General features: G+C 38.8%; 1 protein-coding gene across 2 annotated transcripts in view; it reads right to left on the bottom strand.

Moving 5' to 3' along the window:
* rmdn2 (regulator of microtubule dynamics 2) overlaps positions 1-27,568 on the bottom strand; it is a 38,246-nt gene extending 10,678 nt beyond the window's left edge. The window contains exons 1-6 of one of the 2 annotated variants that reach the window (XR_001418902.2): positions 27,164-27,568; positions 24,950-25,390; positions 10,521-10,683; positions 10,348-10,450; positions 8,887-8,947; positions 380-455 (exon numbers count right to left, since the gene is read on the bottom strand). Coding sequence is in view for 1 of the 2 variants with exons in the window: in XM_014992317.2 (XP_014847803.2) it covers positions 380-455; positions 8,887-8,947; positions 10,348-10,450; positions 10,521-10,683; positions 24,950-25,389 (843 nt within the window). In the remaining variant the exon portion in view is untranslated. The remainder of the gene's footprint in view (positions 1-379; positions 456-8,886; positions 8,948-10,347; positions 10,451-10,520; positions 10,684-24,949; positions 25,391-27,163) is intronic. The other variant, XM_014992317.2, reaches the window with a different exon arrangement.

Raw genomic sequence — 27,568 nt, 5'->3', positions numbered from 1 at the left:
CACGCAAACCTGCCGCACACTCCCCCCGCTGTCACAGGCCCTCCCCTTCTTTTCATTTCTGCCCTCTTCAGTTCTCTCTCTCTTTTTTTCTCTCTCATTCGCCTGTCAAAGCTCTGAAGGTACACAGTGTTTGGGAAACTGCTGAGAGGAGATAAAATGCTACGTGCCGTTGTTCCATGCTCTGGTTATGTAAGCGCATGAGTGGAACCTGAACCTCCAGAGCCTCATAAAGACAGTTACAAAGTCGGCCTTCTATCACCAGAAGAACATTTTCAGTAATAACTAATTTCCCAGAGAGATCTAGAGAAACTCAACACCTTCAGAAATTTGATTGCAAAATGTGAAAATGCTGGAACAGTTTTAGATCTGTGTAGCTCACCTTAAAGATGTAGCCGTTCTTTATCTTGTTTTGTATCGAGTCGTATTCTGCCATGATTCCACACATGATGGCGTACCTGTGAAGACAAAATAAAACTCAGAAATCAGTTTTTGTTTAAGCAACTTTTCATGCTAAATAAAGTGTTAAAGAAAGAAGAAATATGACGAGCAGAAAGGAAACAATGTTGCAAAAAACCTGCAACATTTGACTGCTTTCAAGCTTAGCTGATCAGGCTTTTATCAATAAAGATTCTGGTTGTTTTTAAGGTCTAATGCGGTAATTCAGGCTTCTTTCTAAAGAATAAAATGCACAAAAATGTAAGGCGAGTATTTGTAGGTGAAAATTTTTCAAGGTTAAATTTTAGCAGTGGAAATTTTGAAGGAGGATTTTCACAAGTGAATTTTTGCAGGCCAATTTTTATAGGCAAATTCCTTAAAGTGATTTTTTTTGCTGCTGAATTTAAAGTAAAAAGAGAACACCAAGGATAAAAATTCACTGCCTAAAACATCAGACTAATTATGCTCTCTTTCTTCCATACTGTGTGGAAAAAAGGTTGCAAACACTGAAGATGTTGCACTGCTTTGCAAATTATCCCTAAAACATTAAGGCTTCTCCTGCTCTGCTAGGAAACACGATGGCTCAAGACTTTTAACCCCAGACAGACAGATAAAAATTAAAAAACAACATGTTCAAGTGAAGTGGAGGGGAACCAGCATGAAATAATTAAATACCAGAGAAACAATCATTAATAGAAAATCAACACTGATAAGACAAATACTACCTCAAATTACCCTGAAAGGCAAACTGTGGGCTACTGTGACTAAAGAGCCTGGTGTTTATTTAGCGAAGGCAGCGCGGGACGAGCCCACACAGCCACTGGCTGGCGCTGCGTGGGTTTCCAGCAGAGATGCTATCTGTCACCAGCAGCTCCAATCAAAACAGGCAGCTGGATGCAAAGGCTTTGAACAGATCCATCACCTCTGATTAAAGATCTGCTGAAAGCCACAGTGGTTGGCTTATCCTTCGCCTCCATGTGTTAATCCTAGATTCAACTGTTTTTTTTCATGCAAGTAGCTGAAAGTCCCTCAAAGAGTTTAGCAACTTAGTCGTCAGATCTTCTCAACTTTAGCTAGAGAGAACACTGCACTGCAAAAACATAAAATTATACCAAGTACTTTTGGTTGAGTTTCTAGAGAAAATATCTTAGTACGCTTCAAAAAGGACAAAAATAACTTAAAAATAACTTTTCAGTAAGATATAGACACTTGTCTAAGTCACTAAAACAAGTTCTAGTTCTTTGTCAGATTATTTCACTAGCCTTGTGACGTTACCTAGCAACGCCAGCCATGCGGCCCATCGCCTAGCAACCCAGTTCTATTTCCACTGGCAGTTTATTTGGAACAAAACATTTTCCCATGTTATAAGAGGAAAATTGTGCCAATGGCAGTAGTATTTTTAAGTCAATATTAAGGAATTATTTATTTAAAATAAGCTCCTGTTTCTTGCTGAAAAGTTACTTATGATCAGAGGTGGTAGAGAACCCAAAAACTGTACTCAAGTAAGAGTAGCACTAAATTAAGATGTTTTTACTCAAAAGTAAAAGTAAAAGAAGTCTTAAGGCTGGATATTGCAGAATTAAACAAATTTACACAAAAATGTCAAAACTTAGCACCTTTAAAGACCAATTAAGACAGATTATCTGCAAAACAGTTGATTGAGGGTTAGTTACTCTTTAAAGATGGAGTATGTATTTTTTTTTACAAAATGTTTTCTTTTTTTTAACATATTTGTTAAAACTGACACCATGTTGTGTCAAAATGAGGCAAATAATCTGTGAAAAGATCAATCTCCACCTCATCCCTGAGCTCCTCTTGTTGTCTGAATAAATGCACCAAGAACGACCAATCAGAGCCAGGAGGCGGGGCTTAGTGCTGTCAATCAATCTCAAATTCTGAATGCAAATTCTGAATTCTTATTCAATTTCCTCCTTCGTTTGCATAGCGACTGATGTTAGCATGATGGAAGTCAATTATTTCCAGACTTTGCAGACTCTGGTGTACTTGCTGCTAATGGAGGAGATTCAACTTACTGTTACAAAACCGTTTATCCGCCCCATTTGCATTCATAGCAGGCTGTAGAGTGATTGACAGTGCTAAGACCCTCCCCTTGTCTCTCATTGGTTGTTTCTGACTGAGTGTGTATTTCTGCAGCTTTTACTGGGAGCACTGGGAGAAGGCAGAGAAGCTTCCACCGATCATGTCTTATACTAGAAGGAAGTAATGATAACGCTAACAAATATGTAAAGAATATAATTTTTTATAAAAGTTACATACTGCAGCTTTAAGGTGGATGAAAACATCAACAGATGACTTTCACTGTGATTCGCCACTTTGGCATTAAAAGAAAATTAGAGACTCAGATTCAGTTAAAGAGCTCAGCAGTAGAAAAGTTTCTCAAGTTTATCTCGTTAAAGGCGTCAGAAGCTTGTTGTAACGTCGTGATGTGACTCAAGACCACAAGGCAAAGAGAAGTGAGACGAGCTGCACTGACATACCAGAGACGAACAGTCACTGGGATCAGGGATCGTAAAGACAACCAGGAGACGTTGGCAGACATCCTGGCCACCACAGGCTGGTGTTGACTCTACTAGACCTGCTGCGAAAATGTCCACCATCAAGGGTCAGAGAGCAACAGCACTGTAAAACATCTGAGCCACATTTAGCTCTGTCCACAATCTTCTACACTCTGACTCTGGTGTTAAGGCAAATGTTCATTTTAATGTCCTGTTCTCACTAAATGTCTGAGCTGAATTCATTGTGATGTTTAATAAAGTTCATTATCAGATCAGAAATTTTGTTCATGAAATTTCAAACAAGAATTTAAATTATTCTAAAGTAAAATAAGTCGTTATTTTAACTTGATATTTAGTAAAATAACAGAGAAATGTGGCTCTTTGGGTGAGATCAGTTTTTTTCCTGCATATTGTGAAATAATTATTTGGTTTAAATTGCAGCATTAAGTTAAAGCTCACAATTCATGGTGAATGAACTTTAAAACCAACAATTTTAGAGAACTGAGCAGTTGGTAGAGCTGTTGCCTTGCAGCAAGAAGGTTCTGGGTTCGACTCCCGGCCCGGGTCTTTCTGCACGGGGTTTGCATGTTCTCCCTGTGCATGGTGGGTTCGCTCTGGGTACTCTGGCTTCCTCCCACAGTCCAAAAAATATAACTGTCAGGTTAACTGGTCTCTAAATTCTCCTTGGTGTTAGTGTGCATGGTTGTTTGTCCTGCCTTAATGTCTGAGTTAAAACTATTTTCTTGTTGACATAAACTGCATTTTCAAGGCAGCAGGTGGACTTTCATTTTCAAGTTCAACCAGCTTCAAATGTTTTACAGTGCATGCAGAAGCAGCTGAGCCACGTTTTTAACATGAATGCTTGATTGTTCAAAGGACTGCTCTTATGCAATGCTACTTCATTTCAGAGGCACAGAGCAGAGAAGAGGAAGAGATAGGATGTAGAGGTGTGTCTGGCCTCAGGGCCCCAACTGCTGCAGCTAACCCGCTCCTTTAAACCGAGAGCCGAAACACTATCTGCCCAATAAGAAAAGGAAAGTATCAAAAAGGGAGGAGAGAAGTCGGAATAAATGACAGGGGAAGAAGAGGCGACGAAAGAGCGGTTTATTGTGTAAAGTTGGTGCACATGTTCCAATAACATCTCTACGAAATCCCCTAGTCTACTGGGCAAAAACAAAGTGTCCAAAGAGACAGGTGCTTGGCGGAAACAGCAGATAGATTTCAGCCTTCAGATCCAAACACGAACAGCCAAATGCAGAGAGGTGCCAGATGGGACTCCAGGCTAAAACTTGTACAGAAACAGGGCGACGAACTGCCAAATGTTTCAAGACAGTGTGCAGTGTGCAGACACAATTGGCTCAGGACAAAAACAAAGAGATACTTTTTTCTCTACCGTCTCAGAGGATTGCTGGGAGTGGAGTCTGCAAGTTTTTGCACCAAAATGAGTAAAAAACTGAAATGAACCAAAATATGCATTTTATTGTGTGCATTATTAATTTGCTACAATTGTGCAAGCAAGAAACAGGCATTTCTGCAAAGTTATATTAATTTAAGTGAAATAATCTGCTAGTGAAACGAAAACTTTTTAATCAAAATTAAGGAATTATTGGTCCAATATTTTGCCGAAAAGTTACTTGTAAGTTACTTTCGTCTTCAGTAGAAACTAGACCAAAAATACTTGGTAACATTTTGTGTTTTTGAAGTGTGAATAAAAGCAATTGTAAAAAGGTGCAGACTATAAAGAGCAGAACCTGAGATGACCCACTGATCATGCCAAACCCGTTTCTTCCATTAAAGCACCAACAAAAGAGCTCACAAGTCTCTCTCTCTTTTTTTAAAGAACATCTGAGCTTCATCGGCAAGATGAGACGCAGGAGCGATGCGGAGCCAGAACAGCAGCACCTTTCATAGCTGCTGCTGCACTCGGATTATCAAAGCAGGTTTGCTCAGCTAGCCTTCCTCACCCAGCCTATTAAGCTGTCACTCACTCCCTCCCTCTCTGTGTGCATTCATTAACATCTGAAAGTCATTTTTATATGATTGGCTTTACAGAACAGGTTAACATCCTACCAATCCTTTAGCAGCGTTTCATTTTAGCTGCGTGGTAATGCAGAGTTTAAAGGGCATGCATTTTGCAAAAATTCACGTTTTTCCCGTTTTTTAAAACGGGCAGAACGTTTAAGAAAAACAAACATACAAACAAAAATAAACAACCAGCTGCTTTTGGAAATAAATTAATAATAAATGTTTTGGTGTCTGGAAAATGAGCAGTTTCAAAAATCTTTGGAATGTATCATCATAAATCAGCAGACAGTGGCCGTTACCTAGCAACCGTAGCAGAGTTCCGCTTGTAACCAAGCAACCGTAGCAGAGTTCCGCTCGTAACCAAGCAACCCCAGCAGAGTTCCGCTCGTAACCAAGCAACCCCAGCAGAGTTCCGCTTGTAAAAAAACAACCCCAGCAAAGCCCGGCCAGTTATCTACACTGCATAAACAAAATTTGACCCAGTATTTTTGATTTAATTTCCAGTAAAATATCTTATTCCAAAATATCTTAAATAACTTATTAAACAAACGTAACTTGTAAGTAACTTTTCAATAAGATATTGAGTAAGATACGAGTTAATAATTCCTTAATATTGATTTTTTAAAAAGTACTACGTAGTAATAATAGTCTGTTTTCATTAATAAAAATGAGTAAGTAACCAAAAACAAGTTCCTATATTTTGCTGAAAAGTTATTTGCAAGTCAGTTTTGCCTTATTTCAAGTCTATTGAGATACTTACACTAGAAACTAGACCAACAATATAGGTAAGATTTTGAGTTTGAGTGGTGGAGCAGGAAGTGAGTTGCGCTGCATCTAAACAGCAGCTGCCAAAGTGACAAGATGAACAGCATTCATAAAAAAAGAAAAAAACGGTGACAAGTTTTCTCACGGCATCTGTGCTCTAAGTAAACAGTTACCTGCAACATAAACTTCCTTTCAAAACCTGGCAGCGCTCCATCAGTACCACCCTCCTCCCCTCTCAGAGCAGCTCTACCTAATTTGACCCGCTCATTCAAGTCGGACTCTTTTACTGCTTCAATTCAGATTCTCACTAATCCCATTAGCAAAAATTAGATTACCCATTAAGCCGTTTCTCTTTATTAGCTAAACAAACGAGGCTTTGTGTTTTGGTTGACATCGCGAGCCGAGGCCAGTTGTTAACTGGTCTACTGAGAGAACAAGGCTTCAGTCTAACAGACAAAGGAACGTCTGCAAAAAACCAAACAAACCTTCATGAACTCAGCCGCAAAGGAAAATGTGTTTCAAGAATTTCTGACACTCAGAATGAGGAAGAATTCATGTAATGTAAACAAGCAAATTATAACCAGAAATAGTACAAAGGAGGATCTTCTGGGTAACAAAGCATTCGTTGGAAACACAAAGTACACTGATGCCTTTAAGGCTTGAGGAACAGCATTTAGTAGCAGCAACTCTTGGTGCAATTTTCTCTTTGACTTAAGGCGCCACTTCAGAACGTTTTTCTAAAGCAGGAAAGTTTTTAACCATTTCAGGCCTGCGTCGACAAGGACATGCCGCAGTCCTGTTGAGTCCAGCTCATCTGTCTAGAAAGTTTAGTTTTTCTGGAGCTGTGATTATGCAATCCAACCCCAAAAAAGCGAAATCTGGTCTGCCTACAAACCTCTGAATCTATCCGGTTGATGTGAACAAAAAGGAAGTTGATCTGTGTCTCCTTCAGAGGTTTTAATGTTTCATTCAGTGGTTCTTGAAATAAGACAAAACTAACTTTCAATTATTTTTCTGCAAGCGATATATAGCCTTGTTTGAAGTCAAAAGTGAAACTGGCAGATTATTTTACACATAAAAAAACATTTTCCCATGTAATAAGTAAAATAATCTCCCAAGGGAACTAGTTCTTTTTCATCAATATTAATGAATTACTGACTTAAAATAAAGTTCAGGAGAGAGATAAAAGGGGAACAGAGGGGACTGCTATGGAAAAAAGTAAAAAATAAAATGATATATAAATAAAAAATAATAAAAATACGAGAAATACACGTATAGTAAATATAGGAAAAATAAAAATAATCAGATACAGAAGGACCTCTGAGACAACTTCTCAGATACTAAAACAAGTTTGGTCTGATTTAACGTCAGACAGCCAGGAAAAGCCGTTGAGTCTTTTTATTCAGTTTATGTAACAGGACACATTTCAGGCAGATTCTTCCTCTAAACAGCAGTCAAGTTTTGACATGAGCAGATTTTTTAGATGTGAAACACAAAGGGCCCTGCAAACAGGAGTCTTACCTTCCAGACCTAATTAAAACGAGACAACACTTTTTTTTTTTTTTTGCAACAAGCACATAGCAAAATGTTTAGTCACTGTTAAACTGACTAACATACAACCTCTGCAGATTTACGGATATTTCTGGATAAAAATGACATTTTCTCCCTCGTATCCCAAAGCAGTTCACCTGTGCAGGTGTAAACAGTGAATGAAGAACTACAATTGTAATATCAGACATTAATCACACCAGTTCTTCCAGTATAACTGTCAGTATATGTCAGCGGGGTTAACCCTGGCTCTGTTTACATTCCTGAAACTGGATGTGATTCCATCAGACTGATGTTTGGGAAGTTTGCTGACATTATCTCATAAATATGCTCCACTGGATCGCCTGCACTGGCAGTTCATGTTTCTTTATTTACTTATTTCTTCACTACTTGGTTGAAAGAAAAGCTAGAAGACCACCCAGCATTTAACTTGGGACCAGTCCATGTTTACTGGGTGATGTCTTGTTTTGTAAAATGTAATATCTTTGTCATCTACTGTACTTAAAGTTTCTGCTTCACGAACTTAGAGGAACATCTTGTGCTTCAGTTTGGCTCCAAAAGAATCAACAGAATGAAGATGGACAGAACAGGAACAAAAAAAAATAATAATAATGGAAAGTTAAGTGGAAGGAAGACGTGTGGTTGAGAAAGAAGTGGATAAGGGATAACTGAGATTCACTGTGTTTGGCTGATCCCCATGAACCACACTCGTTCTCATTTTGGGCCATAACATCACAAAGGTCCTGAAGACGGCCGGATGCAGCAGAAAGAAAGTATTGATAAAACTAAACATGAAGAAACTGTCGATCAATGAGCCACTGAAATGTCTGACATTCGTTATCTTGAAAATATATCTTAGTATTTTTACCCTCTGCTAACCTGACATTTGGAATTTTATTAGATTTAAGCCAAAATAAAAAAACTGAAGAAATAAACAATCAATACATCAATAAGTAAACATGAGTAGAGTTCGGTAGTAACTAATTACATTTACTCAATTACATTCACTTGAGTAACTTTTTTGAAAAAATATATTTTTACTACTCTGTACTTTGAATAATTTTATTATGAAGTATTTCTGTCTTACTTTAGTAAAATTTCTGGATTTTCTACCCACTGAATGAAAAACAAACATGTTTTAACCAAAAATGTACCAATTAAAGACACACACCTGCAGTTTCTGTCAAAGTTTCAAAAGGTTTTTATTGAAAGAAACTCATTTGGAAACATTTTATTTTGCCTGATTTTGTAACTTTTTATTACTTATATAAATTATTGTCATTTTTGTCCGAAATTTCCACGTAACTTTATCTGATGATGTAATTATTAAATATTAAAAGATAATTTGATCAGTTATTGAATAACAAATACTTTTTACTCTTATTTCTTGGACCTTTTTACTTTTACTTGAGTGAAAATAAGTTGAAGTATTTTTTTATTCTTATTTGAGTAAATTTGTGTTTTCTAGCCACCTCCATACATGAGTTTCCTATTTTTAATTAAGTAAGCTAATAAACTCAATAATATTTTAAAATGATATGCACAAGCATTTACCAGAATAAAATGATGAAAAAAGGGAGAAAATGTAAAAACTTACCACTGATGACTTTCAGCACATTTGGGATTCACAGTAATGGCCTCTTCACCAACCGCTTTACCTAAAACAAAACGGTAAAAAGATATTAATTTCCATTTAAATACAAATTCAACATTTATTTGTAAAGGTTACATTGTGGATGCATCAGTAAAAATGTTTATAAACATGCCTAAATGCATAAATTATTTTATTTTCTCTTTTTGACAGAAAAAAATGAAGAATATTTGGTGGAATAAAATGCTTTGTTGACCAAAAGACGTCCATGAATCAACAAGCTGGGTTTTATTTAAAAGTGATGGAAACAAAAGTTAGATGATGAAACGACATCCAGGAAGAGTTTTAAATCTGTCACATTTAAAATGTCACATCTAATTGTGTCAAAGTGTTCCTGAAATAGCCCCAAGTGTCTGCTGGCTGTGATGAGGAAGGATTAAAGTTCAGAGGAACAGGCCCGTCCAGTTTGGACCAGAGAAGACTCGTAAAAATAGTCTCTGTTCATCAGGGGAAAAAAGAAAAACAAACACTGCTGTCTGTAGGAAAAGGTTCAGGGACGTCACTGGAAAATGTTTGGTTTCGTCACGGACTCCGAAAAAAACTCAGATTTAATCATTTGCATATACGGTTCAATGGAAAATAAAAAAACTAGGCATCGTTATCTAATTTATCTAATTATAAATTACATAATGCCATATCTAATTTATGGCATTATACAATAATGCCATAAAAGTGAAGTCTAAGCGTAATCAATGCATATTTTAAAATTCCTAATTTCAAACACATTTAATGGTAGTTTTAATACTTTGTTCAGCATTTTAACCAGATTAACACCAATTTAGTTTTAAGTTTCTAGCCTCAAAAAGTACCATAAAATAAATAAATGAGTATCAATTGAGTCAAAACTTAATGTGTTAAATTATAAAAATTGTGATGAGGCAAATTAAACATTTGTTAAATTTTTCTTTTTGAGAAAATGGAAGAAATTCTGGATATTTTTTCTAAAGTTAATTTAAATATTTTCCACACTTTTCTTGAACTGAAAAAGAATACTTCCAGACTTTTCAGCTCAGCCGTGGAAAATAGAAATTAAATGACCACAAGGATCACAGAGTAAAGAATCTGTTCAAAAAGAATCTGTTCAAAAAGAATCTGTTCAGATTGAGGACTCGACTCACAGTAAAGAGTATTTTCAGAAAGGAATCTGTTCAGAGACAACAGTTATTCAAAGACAGGAATCTTTTTAGAATCAAACATCTGTTCAAAGAATGTTCAGAGTAAAGAATCAATTTAAAGTAAAGAATCTGTTCAGACTTGGGAATCTGTTCAGTTTTGTTAGGACTGGACTGGAAATTGAGTTAAAGTCCAAATAAATCTCTATAAAACCTTCAGATAATCTGCTGATTAATATTTTAGATGTAATAACTTAAAAAACGTTCAGGGTGAGTCTTGTGATGTTTAAGTTACCGTTTTCTGCATGAGTCTTTTTCTCCTCCAGAGTGGCGCTGACGTCGTGAACGTCGCAGTACGCTCGGGTTAGCCGCCACAGGAACTCTGAGTTCTGCCCAAACTGCAGAAGTGAACCACATCATGAGACGCCGCCATGTTTTCTGCCCCACTGGCAGAGAAAGTAAACTCACCTCGTCTCTCTGCTCCAGAAGGACGCTCAGGCTTTCCCTTTTGTCCGACTCGCCGCCCTGACGCAAGCGGTCGATTCTGTCGAGGAGGATGGATAGCTTGTCTGGAGTTTGCTCTTCATCGCTTTGCTCTTCATCCTCGGAGTCTGTCAGCGCCGTCATGTACCTGTAATCACAATCAATCAATGAAATAACAGGTTTTATCGACTCAAAGCTGCAATTTGTAGCTAATGTAGATGAGAAATGTGCTTTAACCTCTGGGGAAGTTTTAAATGTCCCAAAATCATACACTTTATAAAACTATTATGAAAATTATGGGGGTGTTTTAGCCTAGGCTGAAAATTAATAACATTGATTTTTATGCATTTTTATTATTTTTGGCATTTTGAAATGTAATTGAACCATTTCCTCGTTGAAAGTTGGTAATATTAGGGGGATCATCAAATCTAAAACAAGTTTTTCTCATAGTTTGAGGCTGCATGTGGTTATTTTGGGGACTGAACTGGGACAGAAGGAGTTGAGTGAACACAAAGTGCTCGTTTTTTCTTCTACATATCTCACAATGAAGCGAACAAAAGAAATATTAAAAATACTAATAAAAAAGATTCTGGACAAGTTTCAAAGATCTGACTTGTAATATTTTACATCGATAAAAAAAATATCAGTAAAGCAGGAAGAACAGTCTTTCTCCAACTGTGGTTCTGTGGGCGCCCCCTGGTGGTCATAAAGGTACTGCATGTAAACGTCCGTTTATTTGCCGTGACGTCATCACAAAGTGCGACGCTACGGTTAGTTTAGCAAAGGATTGTGTTTAAAATAATAACGAATAAGTGGATTAAAACCGGGTCACTCAAAAGAAAAAGTGAAGATACCGGAGGAAAGAAAACAACTCCAGGATTACTTATAAGACCGGAGGAAGCCAAGTCATTCCTGTCGTTCACCAACGGTTCAGTTCTTTTGACACTTCTCAGTTGGTGAGAACTGTTCTTTGTTTTTTACGACTTTGCTTACTTATAATTCTCTGCCCAACGTCAACGGCTATTATTTTTAATTACTTAAAAATAATTAACTTAAATTAATTAAATACAACAAATAAACACAAATGATAGAAATGGGTGGATAATTTTTGTATTTAACAGTGCAGAAGAGGATTTTTGTTTCTGGCAAAGCAAGTCTGTTTTTTTTTTCTTTTATTGTGCTTCTAAGTTACAAATAGCCCTGAAATGTTTTGAGTACACACACAAAACTTGGTAGTAAAAGAACAACTTATCAAACATATGAAAATTAAAATGTCATTGGAAAGCTTAATCCACACTTTAAGAACCTGAAAATAACTCAGTGGTTTTGTTGTGGCCATTCACATTTACCAAATAAAGAAAGCAACAATTAATGAGTTAAGGGACTAATTACTCTTCAGGTTGTATTTATTAACATGTTGTGTTATTGAGGGGCAATTTAACATAATGTGATCTCTGAGTGAAAACGTTTGAGAAACTCTGATTTAATACAAACTGCTTTTACTGGCAGGATGCTAAATTTGGTAAACCAACAAACTGGCTGAAAGTTTCCACCTTCTTGCTCTCAATGAAGAAACAATAATCTTCTTGTGAGATTTTTCTTCTCCACTAATCAACATTCAGAGCAATCTTGTCATAACGAGCATTTTCAATAAACCACATGCTACCAGGTGGTGATTAAACCAGATCAATCTTCACGTCATGTTTGCACACAAAAACGGCACCTGGTATGTTTACATAAGTGGGGTAACTTAATTGTTTATAATTTTTAGTGGCTGACGTCTGACACCTGAAGAGTTTCCAGGAACATGGGGGAACTCGTTCAGCAGGGCACGGCACGCAACGCTCGCATTACACCTTTTATGGAGCCTTTTCAATCGGAGGCGCAAGCTTGCACCAACACCCAAAGCCAACGCTTGAAAGCCAGAGGTAGAAATATAGATGTAATAAAGTTAAAAGGTAAGAATCAAAGATGCAGACACCATGAAAAGCGTCTATTAAGTGTTGGCAGCAGCTGCATGTGCGTCACTGGTGGTTAGAGAATATTTGGGGCCGTGAGGCACGGTTTAGAGGGGATGTGTCAGAGCGGGTTGCAGACAGGAACAATGTAGGTCCGACAGGTGTTTCATGCAAACGCCGCATGCTAACTCCACCCAATAACACACACTCTGACCGTGATGCACTGCAGAGGTTTTATTCATTTTACTCAGTACGAATCGGGACATGCCTGTGTTCTGGGATCAAGAAATCCTGCTCTACACCACGTTATTTATTAACAGAGCCACAATGGAAACACTTCTATTGGATTAAAGATGGAAAATAGCAGCCAAATGTTCCTGATTAAAACCTTTTATTAACTGATGAGAGAAGCGCCTCATAAACGAAGGCGCTTTGGCAGTTTGCCGTTGTGGAGCTCTGAGGAGTGTTAGCACAATGCCAGGCAGGAAATGCATCTGGAATCACCTCAGAGTTCAACGTCTAAATAATGTAATGATAAAATAGAAAGTACATCCAGTTTAAATCGGAGGATTTACAAATCAGAGCAGAATAAAATAATCTGGTTCAGCAGGTTCTAAAGTTACCAACATCCAGGGTTTCCCCCAAAGCCTGGCGGGCTGCCAGGCTTTAGTTGACCCCCGTCAGGTTAAGCGTTGCTTGTTTGTTTATTTTAAATAGTTTTTAAAAAAACACATCAGTAACAGTGATAGTAAAGACAGGTTAAGCTAGGTTTATAGGTGACACAGTGAACTTGGCACAGATAACTGTTTATTTATAAGGAGAGGATTCACCTGCAACACCATTTATATCATCCATCAGTAGCTGCATTTCTGTTACAAATGTGAGTAAATCTCTATTGCTATTCTACTAATGTGGGGAAAAAACACAATTTTACCATTGCGGTGTTTCCATTAAATGAGAAATTAAATTAAAATCAAACTTTTTCATGTGATAAGTCATTAAAAATCACTGCAGTTATATAACATATGTTCATAATTTAATCAAGGAGACAGTGGCGTTTTATTCAGGCGTTGGAGTGACAGACTGTTATACGAGAGCCTACATTTATTTTGTGGAAACTGTAGTCGGCCATTTTGCAGAAGAGCGATGGATACAGCTACTGGTAGCAAAGACAGGTCAAGCTAGGTTTATAGGTGACACATTGAATTCGGCGCAGATTGAATATGTCACCTTTTACTCAAAATGGTGAAAGTTCACCTGTACGCTGTCTATGTGGCCCCTCTGTGAAGGCTGGCTTTCCGGAGGCAAGGCACCAACTTGCTCGGCTCACCCACGCTCAACGAGAACTGCAAAGATTTGTAGACGCGCTTGAAGAGGTTTGTGTGAATGAGACTGATATGAGCACACATATCTTTGTGAACAAAGAATAAGGTGTGAAAGTCACTAAAGGACAGCAGCCAATCTTTACAGGAGGCCCAATAAATTCCTCCAAAGATCAGCGCTTCATCCCCGACTCTATAGGTTTTAGTTGGAAAGTTAAACAATAAAGTTTTACTGTGGTAAAGTTGGAAAAACACTGAATAAGTATGATTCATTTGAAAGGGTTGCGAGGAGAAATTAATCACAATATCTCAGTACTAACACCTCATTTGTCCTATTCAGCACGGTGGTGGCTGGATGATGATTTGGGCTTGTTGTGCAGCCACAGCACCATGACTCCTCTGTACTCAACAGCATTTTGAAGGAAAATGAGACCCAAACTGGATCATCAACAGGACAATGACCCCAAATACAGAAACAAGACGACAGCAGCATGGCTGATTCAAGACGCAATGTCTTGAAATGGTCTAGTCAAAGTTTAGACCTTAGTCCGACTGAAATGCTGCAGGAAGTGTCAGGAACCTGAAGTCGTGTCATTTAATCCAAAGTTACATATTTGCAAAGGCCACACGTTAATTTTCAGACTCGGCAGAAGAAACAGCAGCTAATTCCTGGCCTTCATTTTCCTCACACGCAGCATTTCTGCAGAAAAGTGGAAGAGCATCCAGACTTAACGCTATCAGGAACTTTAATCTCCGTCTGTTTTCATTCTATAATTTTAGGATAAAGCGCTAAATCCTTTTAACAGCCTTCATCTTTATGCTAACTCCCCAAATAAACCCTAAAACCCAAAACTCAAATTATTCGTTGGCCAACACACCTCAGCTTAAAAGAGATCTAAATGGGCGTGCTTTCGTGTTTACCCTCATTCTTGTGGTCGCTTTTTTTCGTTTTAGTCTAGTCGCACAAAATTACAAGGAGCTGCAACAAAAGTGTCCGATCTTCTGTTGAGCTGCGCCGTTCGCCCATTCATTCATGTTCTGTACCGTTTCTTCATTCAGCAGTCGGCTTTGCCTCCCTCCAGTTATTTGCTTAGTGGAGCTGGAGAAACACGCAGCGCAGGACCGAGCGATCGGTGCATTCCTGTCACGCCACTGCACGGCTCATGAATCTCGTATGTTGAAAGAAAGAAGACACTAAGGATGTTTTTGTATCACCATGTTTATGTAATGTGCGTTAGCTTGTTTTGGAGCCGTTATTTTCTTTGCAGAGACTTTGGAAGTGACCGCCTCTGATAAAAGATGTCAAAATATTGCTAAATATGAACTTAATCGCTGACGAGGCGTATCGTCACCATATAAAACTCTGTTTTCCTCTGTGTAGTCAAATATCTACAGATAATTTGCTTACAACAGTTTTAAAAAAAATCAGAAATGATGTTGCCTCATAGACTGCAAAAACACAAAATCTTACCAAGAAATTTTGGTCTAGTTTCAAGTCCAAATATCTTTGCACACTAGAAATAAGACAAACTAACTTAAAATAACTTTTTTTAGCAAGATGTAGATGCTTGTTTTAGGTAAATAATTCATAAATATTGATGAAAAAGTGCTAGTTATTTCACTTAAAACATGGGAAAACAAGTGAAATAATCTAACATAGCTAATTATTTACTTAAAACAAGCCTCTGTGTGTCACTAAAAAGTTATTTTTAAGTTAGCAAACCCAAAATAGGACAAAACTAAGATATTTACACTAGAAACTACACCAATACTGTTTGGTAAGAGTTTTATCTTAGTATTACACAGAGGTGGGCAGAGGACTGGTAATAATTGTAATGTTGTTATACTGTTTATAAGTTAGATGGGAACGAGTTAGTTCTGAGCTTGTTGCTTGTTTATCGTTGTCGTAGCAACTCCATAGCAACTGCCATGACATTTAGTTACGGATACCTACCAAGATGGCTGTCTGCTACAAATTTCCCAGAAATGTGACATCACATGAGAACGATGCTTCCGGGAAATTTGCAGCTGACAGAACCTTGTTATTCACATGAAGAGTTTTGTATTTCCTTCCCAAATCTGTTTAATCGTTGACTGTATTCGTCCAATCAGGCCGTGAAGCTCCTCCATTTTCTACGCTCTCTGTTCTCTATAAATTATATCACAGCATGAGATCGGCGGCAGCTTGTCCACATCGTCTGACATTTTCCTTCTCTGCCTCATACGGGTCGACCCCGACAGCGGCCATTTTGTTTGTCCCCAAGCACATGCGTTTGCCTATTGAGATGGCGCGGATCATTCACGGTTCAGACTTTATCTGTTGATATTGAAGATGTGTCCATCCTGATGTATATTGCTACTGATTTATTGCCAAGCCCTTTTCAGGTTTTCAGCTCTGGACTAAAACTCTTTGCTTCTTCATCCTGTTTTGTTTCTCCGTATTCAGATTCAAGCAGACATTCAAAATGCTGCGACTGAATGCCACCTTGCAACACTCCACCTTTTGTAAAAAGTCGAGGATTAGGAGAGCTGCACTCTAATTTTCTACCGGGGCTGGGAATCAGCCACTCGGTTTGAAGACCCCAAGGGGCAAAGAAAGGATGTCTCAAAAGAGCTTAGCGGTGCCAGTCTCTGTGGTTACCCTGTTCAAAACAAACAAGAGTTACCATCCCAACATCTCTGGGCCTGGGAACATGCCGTCCAACTTATTCATCGACTGTTGACAGTATCAATGAAAGGCTGCCTTAAACAATGCCTGACTGACTGGAGGGAGTCCAGTTATTTAGCCCCCATCCCTTCCTGAAAGCTGAACAGGGATTCTAATGCAGGGTTTACCCCTACACTGTAAAACGTAGTGAGTGGAATTTACTTAAAAAGCTTAAGAAAACTTGGTGCCTTGAAAAAATGGTAGTATGTGAAAACCGTACAGCTTAAGTTTACACAACTTCATTAAATTGATAATTTCATGTTTAATGACATAAAATTACATAAAACTTGGCTGTAAAAGTAGTTGTCTTTACTTAAATATATTCAAACCTGTTGCCTCAAAATGTTAGCTTAAGTTAACAGAGTTTTATTAACTTGTGAGTATAACTTAATAAATTTGACTATGTTGTAAATAAACACCCTAAGGTTCATTTTTTAGACTTGAAACTTGAGACTTCGTGTTATTGTTTACATCCGGAAAAAAGGCGATTCTTACATCCATCCGTTGCCGCGCTGCTGTGATGGAACAACTAACAAAATAACGCCTGGAGTTATATTATTAATTCAGTGCAGTTCGCCACAGCGAAGCGAGAAATAACGCAGAAAAAACGTTAAAAAACAACTGAAAACCTTTTCTTTTTTCTCTCTCTCTGTGTCGGCTGCTACACGCAGACTCGTTGCCATAGCAACAGGCTGACAACAGCTCCACTAGTGTATCAGGATTCAACACCAAAAAAAACACGCAAACCTTTCCAACATTCAGTCCGTTACAGTTTTATGTTTTTAGGCTTGACATTGATCGTTGCATTTAGTTAATCTAACACGGTGGTGGTTGATTAGCTAATTTAAACATCTGTGATGCGACCCGCAGACAGAGAGCTGGCGTGTGGGTCGCCTTTTTTAAATGAACCGAAACACCAAATTCCACAGCACATCTACATGTTAAGGTTGTCAAAGTCAAGCTAGCGTAACTGGCCTACTGCCCTTCCCCTCGCTACTTATTTTAAATCAAAACTTTTTCCTATCTAATTGTCGTAATGCTGAGAATTTACTGAAAATCCAACTTGGCTTCACTCAAATCAGCTTTTATTAAAACGTATTTAACTTGGCCAGATGTAACAAGCATTTAGAAAGAAAGTGACTCAAATCCTGTTCCTGTACCTGAAAATAATTTCATTTCATTTCAGTTAATTTAACATGGAATCGCACAAAGAAAAATTAAATTTAAATTTAATCATACATTCCAATTGATCCTTGTGATCAAACAGTGCAGTACGCTCAATTAATTATTCAAAGTTTCCTAAAAACCTAACATCTAAGAAACTGTTTTTAACTGTTTTAACAAATTTATACTTTTATTCCATTAGATACATTTTTTTAAATACACAAAACATTTAAAAACATTTTAATGTTTTGGATCTACGATGAATAAAATCCTTTTCCAATAAAAAAAACTATTTGCTTTTTCTTAGTTTTATTTTCTTCTTGGCCTGTAAATAATTTTGACTCAACAATTTGGATACATGACAAAAAGTTTGGACACCCCAGGCACAGATGAAGCTTCGGAGTCTCCCTTAAATGTCTTAAAACACATTTCTGTGACAAAATGAAGAAAGTGGCTTAATTAGCTGTGGCACAATGCATTGTGGGATAACTTGTTGGCTAGTCTAATACTCAACTTTTTCACATTGACTCAACTTGAAAAGATTAATTTATCAAGCATTTTCTATCCAAAAGTTCAGGCCATTCATTTAATACGAGTACAAATGAGTTGATGAAATGTTTTGTGAAACAGAAAAGTTTTGTTCGCCTCAGCAGGTGAATAAAAAAATCTGTCACCTGTTTGTCACAACCAGGAGACGACATCACAAGGCGGTAATGAAGGAAGCAGTGGTTGTTTTATTGCTGCCGGTTTCGTCTCTACTGTACGGCTATAAACAGCATCTCCGCTTGGATGTGGTGAAACTTTGTTCCAGAAATAGCCAAGGGGGAAAAAACGGAGTGGAAACTCAGTTTACACAATCCCATATGAAAAAATACCTTTGGCAACAACGTTCCATCAAAGATATACTGAACGTGGCAGTTTCTCTTGACGTCCACCAGCAGAATGAGAGCCCGGTAAACGTTTTGTCACATCAGCTGAACTGCAGAGTCAAGTATTCACAGGCCAAGAAAAAAACAAACTACAATGAAGCAAATAAAGTCGCCCGATATTAATACATATTTCTTTTTCTTGTTGTTGGGAAGGGATTATATTCATCGTAGATCCAAAACGTTTAAAGGATTTTGCGCGTTTTCTGTATTAAAAGTAAGGCATCAAATTGTTTTCGGCTCAGCTGAACAAAATTTTTATAAAATAAAAAGTTTCTTGGATAGAAAGTTTGAAGTGGAGCCTCCTGCACAACCAACACTAATGGAGCGAGTTGTTTCTGGATGGAAAGCACTTGTCCTTTCCAGCAGCCATTGTACAGTGCATGCATGCTGGAGCTCAGCTTGGGTTGCTAGGTAACGGGGTGGGCTTCATAGGGGTTGCTAGGTAACGGCTGAGTGTGACTCAATAAACAGGAGGTTTTTGAAACGACTCATTTTTCAGACACCAAAAGACATTCATTTATTGCCAGAAAATGTCTGGATGTTTTTTAAGCACTTGAGCTGCTTTTAAAAACAGTTGAGGCTCAAATGGAAGCATAAATAAAAACATGCAAAAGGTGAATTTTGCATAATAGATTCCCCTTTAATCTTTTAATACATCATCAAATTATTATCAGCAGCAAGACTTTGAAATGAGCTTTGAAACTGAGTCTATTTCAAAGAAAGACCCACACTGACTGAGCTGGTCCCGACATATTTTGATAACTTTATGGAAGCGCTTTTCTCATCAAAACAACTTTTCTCGTAATTCTTTTAGGCTTACCCAAAAACTTTGTCCTACAACTGATGACTGAATAAAAGCCACTTTTACAAGTCTTTTGAAAAAAACAAAAAATTTAAAAAATCAATTACATTTGGAAATTGGCTCTGGTTTATTGTCCAGCCCTAATTGAATGTTGAGTAATCAATTAAATACACAGTCGTAGGTGGTCAGACTCTTCAAACATGTTATTCCTCTGTTCACAGCGTAAACGGAGGCCCCGGGAAAAACCAAGATGAATAAATGTGTTTGGCTGAGCGCCTCCAATTAATCCGGCGATACGGAGGTGAACGTCTCGCGATCTGACAGGTGTGGAGCAAAGCCTGAATGACGTCATGTGGAAGCTCGACTAAAGCTTTTAATCACAAAGCAGACAATGAGCGCCTTTTTCCTCCTTCTTAACATTTCTGAACAGGCTTGCCCCACACACAAACAAAACTCTGCCTAACATCTGCTTAAATCAACAACTATCCAGTGTCAGAAATGCTATTTTTTTGGAAGAGAAAAAAAGGAGAGGTGGTAATGTCCTTGAGCTACGGCGATGTGATCCAAATAAACTCAGCGGGAACTGTTTAACGAATTACAAGTTCCTACAGGACGTCTACAGATGGTGGCGCTGACATCTTGGCTCACGGCGGCGTGATTGATGGATCTCCTTTCGAACAGAGAGCGAGTCTCTGTGACATAAACAGCTAACAGTTCTGCAGAACTGATGTGCATCGTGACCCTGCAGTTGGGCTCAAACTGCCACACTGGTCACAGGTGAGCGACCTCTGCAAACACGAAGGACAAACTGAAGTAATAATAAAATAATAATTACAATATTGGTCTAAAGAGACAAGGGAAAAAAGCAACAAAAACCATTAGGCTTGCATAACTGATCACTTCCAGAGTGCAATAAAGTCATGCTTTCACACACATCCATCATTTTCAGCAGCAACACAACATGCTGCTGTTTCTATTTCACTGGCGCCCCCTGTTGGTAATCTGCTGCCATGATGGAGAAAATATTTCCAAACAATTCGAATGGAAAACTTTTTTCTTCCCCGTAAACTTCGACTGTAACATTAGGTTTGACTGGAGGGTAACAATGTGCTTTAAAAATGATGAGCACACTGCAAAAACACAAAAACAATTTTAGTCTAGTTTCTAGTGCAAATATCTTAGTACACTTAAAATAAGCTAGAACTATTTTAAGTGTACTAATAGTATTAATTGATTGATTGAGCTATTGATTAATTGATGAAAAAGTTCTTGTTACACAGATTATTTCAAGACACTTTTCCTATATTATAAGTGAATTAATCTGCCAGTGGAGCTAGAACTTTTTACTTAAAACAAGCTCATATTTGTTGTTGGGAAGTTACTTTAAAGTTAGTTCTGTCTTATTTAAAGTGAACTCAGATATTTTCATTAGAAGCAGGACCAGAAATGCTTGGTTATGTTTTGTGTTTTTGCAGTGTGAGCAAAACCTGAGCATGCAGAGGATTAGAGACGTTGTCTCGCTCCGGTAGGCGAACAGAACACAAAACACACTCGCTTTCATCACCGCACACATGCACACACACACACACACACACACACACACACGCACACATGCGCACACACACACTCCCTTTCATCACCGCACACACGCGCACACACACACTCCCTTTCATCACCGCATACACGCACGCACACACGCGCACACATGCGCACACACACACTCCCTTTCATCACCGCACACACGCACACATGCGCACACACACACTCCCTTTCATCACCGCACGCACGCACACACACACGCGCACGCACACACACACTCCCTTTCATCACCGCACACACGCGCACACACACTCCCTTTCATCACCGCACACACGCGCACACACACTCCCTTTCATCACCGCATACACGCACGCACGCACACACACACTCCCTTTCATCACCGCACGCACGCACACACACACGCGCACGCACGCACACACGCGCACGCACACACACACACACACACACACACGCACACATGCGCACACACACACTCCCTTTCATCACCGCACACACGCGCACACACACACTCCCTTTCATCACCGCACGCACGCACACACACACGCGCACGCACACACACACACACTCCCTTTCATCACCGCACACACGCGCACACACACTCCCTTTCATCACCGCACGCACGCACACACACACGCGCACGCACACACACACTCCCTTTCATCACCGCACGCACACACACACGCGCACGCACACACACACTCCCTTTCATCACCGCACACACGCGCACGCACACACACACTCCCTTTCATCACCGCACACACGCGCACGCACACACACACTCCCTTTCATCACCGCATACACGCACGCACGCACACACACACGCGCACGCACACACACACTCCCTTTCATCACCGCACACACGCGCACGCACACACACACTCCCTTTCATCACCGCACACACGCGCACGCACACACACACTCCCTTTCATCACCGCACGCACGCACACACACACGCGCACGCACACACACACACGGACGCACACACATGCACGCACACACACGCGCGCACGCACACACACACACGCACACACACACTCCCTTTCATCACCGCACACACGCGCACGCACACACACACTCCCTTTCATCACCGCACACACGCGCACGCACACACACACTCCCTTTCATCACCGCACACACGCGCACGCACACACACACTCCCTTTCATCACCGCACACACACACGCACGCACGCACACACACACGCACACACACACAGACTCCCTTTCATCACCGCACACACACACACACACTGTCTGTAGAAATGACAGAGCGTTAGGTTCTTTAATTATGAGAGGTGTGTGCGTTTGGTGATTTCTTTTAAACCTGAGCTGTAATTAAGAGCATCTGATGTGGCTGCCGGCTGTAGGCAGACACCAGCGAACCGCGTCGCAGCTGCTCTGCCAGCCAGTGGCACGGCTGGTTGTAACATCGCACGCCGGCCGAGCTGAAATGTTCCTGAAACGTTACGAAAGACGTGCCGTGTGATGTGTAGCCGTTTTCCACCAATCAGCCGTCTGGATCCCACTTCAACAAACATGCATGACCTGAAATAAATGAGCTGCAGGCTCTGGGCGACGCCTGGCTTCAGTCGGGTTATGCAACATTCACTCAGGTAGTGATGTAAGCCAGGGGTGCCCAAAGTGAGGCCTGGGGGCCACTTGTGGCCCTTGGACTGATTTTGTGCAGCCCCCCACCTGCTATTAAAAAATTATACAAACTTGGCTACTATTACTACTTTTGTGTTTCTGGCAATCATAATATGTAGGACCAAAATAATTAATCGAGTGTTAAAATAATAGTCAATTAATTTAGCGACTGGAGTATACAGACTCTGAAAAAGGCTATTTGCTAAAAGAACAACACCTTCAGAGCAGCAACTAACTGCACATTTTTCATTTAAGATAAAAAAAAATGTGTCTTCTACCCAGAACTCCTTAAATGCATAATGTTAGCATCACCTGATTCAAATTCTTTAAAAAAATCTATTTATCACCTTTTGCTGTCCAATTATTCATCAAATAATCTAAAATAACAATAACCAGATCAATCCTACACTGTACTGCTGTTGAGTCAAGCAGAAAGGATTTTCTTATTGTTCACTAAAGGAATCCTGTGTTGTTGCATTTTAGGCAAGAAAATGTTTATTTTTTATTCAAAAAACGAATTTAATGAATGCCAACCATAGTTTTTAATTTTATTTGATTACCATACATGACTAGAGTTGCATCATACTGAAAAAATATTGCAACAATATCCGTCTATTTTCTTCATCCCCCTGTTTCTCATCAGTTCTTCCATCCCTCTGTGACCTTTGACCTTTGGATCAATATCATTGATGTCCGACTTGAGCTTTGGTTCAACTGGCTAAAAGTCACATTAGCATCTAAAACAATTCATGACACTGAATATTTCAGCCCAATGATTTTCAGAGAGTTGAAGTGAAGGTGAGAAAGAAAAATCTAATTTCATTTTTATTTTTTACAAATGTAATCTGTTTTTCAGTCATTATTATTAAAACCTAAGTTAAAATAATTTATTTTAAATGGAGATAGAAGATAGAAAAAGCTTCTGATGTTCCACCTTTCTTATTTTCCACGCTCAGTTTTCTGATCAGTTGCCAGTCAAATATATCAAGCTGCTTTTCTCTTTAAACTAGAAAAGACAAGAAAAGACAGAAGGAACCGTCCAGAATGCCTGCTGCTGGAAAAACCTAAACCATGAGGATTAAATAAAATTTGAGGGGATTAATATAAAAATGCCCTCCACGCATGACGTCACGCTGCAAGAAGATAGTTAGCAAAACTGTCTGTTTTCGTCAAAGCAGACAAATCCCTGTTTAAGTGAAAAACTGTTTCTGATGCGTTTTCTCAGTTGTTCATTTGTGGTAAATGAATCAAGCACAAGAGAAACTCCAGTCCCGCCTCCAGACCTTGGATTAATCTCTGTCACTTTGCTGCTGGTGTTTGTTTTCATAAGGCAAACCTTTTAAAAGGAAAAAGAAACCCATCTGCTGTTTACTCAATCTGAGGCTGGCGTGGGTTCAAGGTGCCGGTTCACCGTTGATTATTCTGCCATTTCCATCCAGCACCTTAGGCTAATGTGTCACAGGGTAATATGAAGCATAAAACGATCAAACTGGTTCCACAGGTGGGGAAGAAAATCCATTCACCTTTATGCTGAATTAAAAAGGGGAAATAACTAACAGAAACTATAATTTCCTCCATAATTGGACACGACGCGCTAGCTAGGCTCATTGTTTATGTTTTAAGTCCTGGAGTCTGTTGTTATTAAGTGGTCAAAGTAAGTACTGATAATTTATTTTAACTAACTTAAGATGGGAATCATATTCAGATTCAAACACATGGAGAAAACTGCTAATGGTCACTGAAATAACTTGAAACTGACAAAACTAACAATAAATAAAATGTACTGACACTAAACCACTTAAATCAGTGGTTTAAGTCAAGCAACAACAAATGTGTGTAAACCTCAATAAAATGTTGGGGAAAAGTGGCCAAAATTTCTCCACAAAGATGTTAGCAACTGATACAGTCAGAAAAGCACCACTGGTGTTAAAACTGGTCTATGAGCTACTGAATAACCAGGTGTAATTGGCACAGCACCTGTAGCACCTGTTGAAAGTCAACCTGACAGTGGAACTGAAACTTTTTAATTGACTCAAAACAAGCTCCTACAGTTTGCTGAAAAGTTACTTGTAAGTTAGTTTTCTCTTGTTTCAAGTGTAATAAGATATTTGCACAACAAACTGGACAAAAATACTTAGTAAGATTTTATGTTTTTGCAGTGTGGAAGCTCCTTATATTCCTACTTATTCTTATTTATTGTGTCATTTACTTCTTATCTGGAGTTACTTTTAGCAGATTTTCAGATATTCCAGGTCTTTAGTTTTCAGACCTTTTGGGGCTGATTGCATGCAGAGATGATTTGGATCATTTTGCCCTGACAGACTCACCCTCCCTCGCTCTCTGCGTCCTCTGAGCTCTGTCCCTCTGGGCTGCTGGCGGCGCCCGCTGCTCTTTTCCTCCTCGTCGCTGCCGTCCTGTGCTGGGCGCCGACTCGCCGTGCCTCGCTGTGGCCCTTCAGCTCCTCCCTGACTTGGTCTGGCAGGGCGGGCAGCGCCGTCTTCAGCGCCTTCATCTCTTCCTTCAGCTCAGACACACACTGGATCAGGGCCTCCAGGCGCTCCAGCACCTCGGTCTGACCCCTGGGCAGAACAGGGCCGTCCACCAGCAGGAGGCCGGACCCCGGGTCGTTGGTACGGTTCTGGTAGAAGCCCGGCCAGGAGACTCTGCGCTTGGATCTTAAGCCGCGGTAAAACACCACAGCCAGGCTGATGCCGGCCACTCCGGCCAGCGCCCCCAGAACCAGAACCTTGCTGTCTGTCTGAGCCATCCTGCAGGGAAACACACAAAACGGTGCTGCTAGGAATGTCACAATAATCAATAGATCAATTGATCGCATGATCAAAAGGAACTCAGTAATTTCCATTTGCCTAGTTCCTGGTTTGTCTCTTGTCACCTGGATGATGAACGTCTTCAGTTTGGTGCTTTGGTCTCAACTAGGACAATTTTCTGTACAGACTTTATAATTTATTTGTTTCTGTTGTTTTATTTATTTTGAATATTTAAAATGTTTTTGATTCCAGTGTTAAATATTCATTAGAATTTAAAGGTTTTTTTTATTTTTGAGAATATGTTCTTGCATTTTTATGTCATTAGTTGAAAATGATCTCAAAACAACAGTTTTACAGTTTATTGCAAAAACTTCTGGGACAATTTATCGCCCAGCAACATTTGTCATAGTGACAGCTCTTTTTACATCAGGGTTAGCAAAAGCCTACATAAAACTAGGTCTGTCATGAGAAAAAAATTCAACTGGATGATAAATGCGATAAACGATATTAGTTCCGGCACGTAATATAATGGCGATGGGATAATAATGCAGGAACACATTCTCAAGATTCTCAATAACCTTTAAATTCTATTGAACATTTAACACTGGAACTGGAAGACATTTTAAATAGCCAAAATAAATAAACGAGACAACAGAAACAACAAATAAAATTAATTATGGAGTCTCTGTGAACAAAATTGTCGTAGTTGAGACCAAAGCACCAGACTGAAGACTTCTTTCTATCATCAGGTTTTTGTAGAAAGAAAGAGAAAAGAGAGAAATGGAAAATATTGCACTGGTTTGAATTTATCATGACTAAATGACTTATTCCTTACTCAAATTCAATTCAAATTAAAATTCAAAACATTGTATTGATCCCAAAGGGAAACTAAATGTTGTAACTCATATTAATCCAAATGGTTGTTGGCACAGAAGATCTCCCATAGCGGTCTGTATTACAGTACATTTGAAGAAAAGGCGTAAATATTAATACAACGGTATGGTGTATCATCTTTTTTAATCACCTGAGCACATTGGACTTTCATGCACTTTCAACCTTTACTGAGACATAAATCCAGGAACATTTCAACAGAAAAACAACCAAATCATCTTTTGTTTCCCTTCTGACTTGCTGCTGTCGCACCTGAATTTCCCTACTGTTGGACAAAAAAGGATATTTCTATTCTGCTCAGTTTGATAAATGTCACATTGTTGGTAAAATATGTATTTAAATGATCATGATTTCATTATTTTGGCTACTGTATGTTTAAACCAGATACTGTTATGAATTCCCATCAGTCTGATGGCAGTACTGATCCATATTTCTGAATTTTAATCTACTTTCCGACACCTTTGTCTAAAAATAACGCGACACCATGCTGAATAATCGCTGCAGTCCCCAGTTTGCAGAGTGTTGTTGTTGTGTCTGGCCAGTTAGCAGAGATAATTGGATCACCATGTTAATCATGAACCAGGGGGTGTTAGCCTCCGCTGACACGAGAACTGCGAAATATTCAAATAAATATTTCAAACGGCGTCTGAACTTTGCTTTAAGCTTCATAAGTTTACTCCATAAAGTCTTAACAACGTCAAAACAAGCTAGGTGCGTTAATTAGCGATGACAAAGTCAAAGCTAGCACTGAAACGCGGCATTTAGCTTAACACAACCAGTTCATACTGGTTTTCTTCCAGTTAGACCCAACAACAACATCTTCACTCAGAAACTGGGAGTTTTACAACAAAAATTGAAAGTTTCCATCATGACACGTCTTACCTCACAGGTACGATGGGAGATACTTCTGTTGATTTGACAGCTCGAGGGTGCAACGGTCAAAACGTTCCGTGTGGAATTATGCGTCACAATAGAAGGTTCCAGGTAAACGCTAAATAAAATAAAATAAGATAAATTAAGTAAAGTCAAAGTAAAAAATATAATAAACTACAATAATAAGAGGAAATGAATAAGATGAATGAATTCAAAATTGAATAAATATAAATAATACAATAAAATAGAGTAATAAAAAAGACTTCAGTGAAAGTTAAAAAAATTAAAGGAAAAACTGAGTGAATAAATTTAAATTTTTGCTTAGTAAAATGATATAAAAAGTAAATTAATTAATTAAAGGAAATTAATTAATTTAAGATACAATAGAAACAATACAACAAAATAAGTTATGTT

The sequence above is a fragment of the Poecilia mexicana genome, unplaced genomic scaffold (assembly GCF_051168715.1).
Source record: "Poecilia mexicana isolate PSO_F unplaced genomic scaffold, ASM5116871v1 scaffold_15, whole genome shotgun sequence".
NCBI classification, from domain to species: Eukaryota; Metazoa; Chordata; class Actinopteri; order Cyprinodontiformes; family Poeciliidae; genus Poecilia; species Poecilia mexicana.
This window is presented reverse-complemented; position numbering and strand designations above follow the sequence as displayed.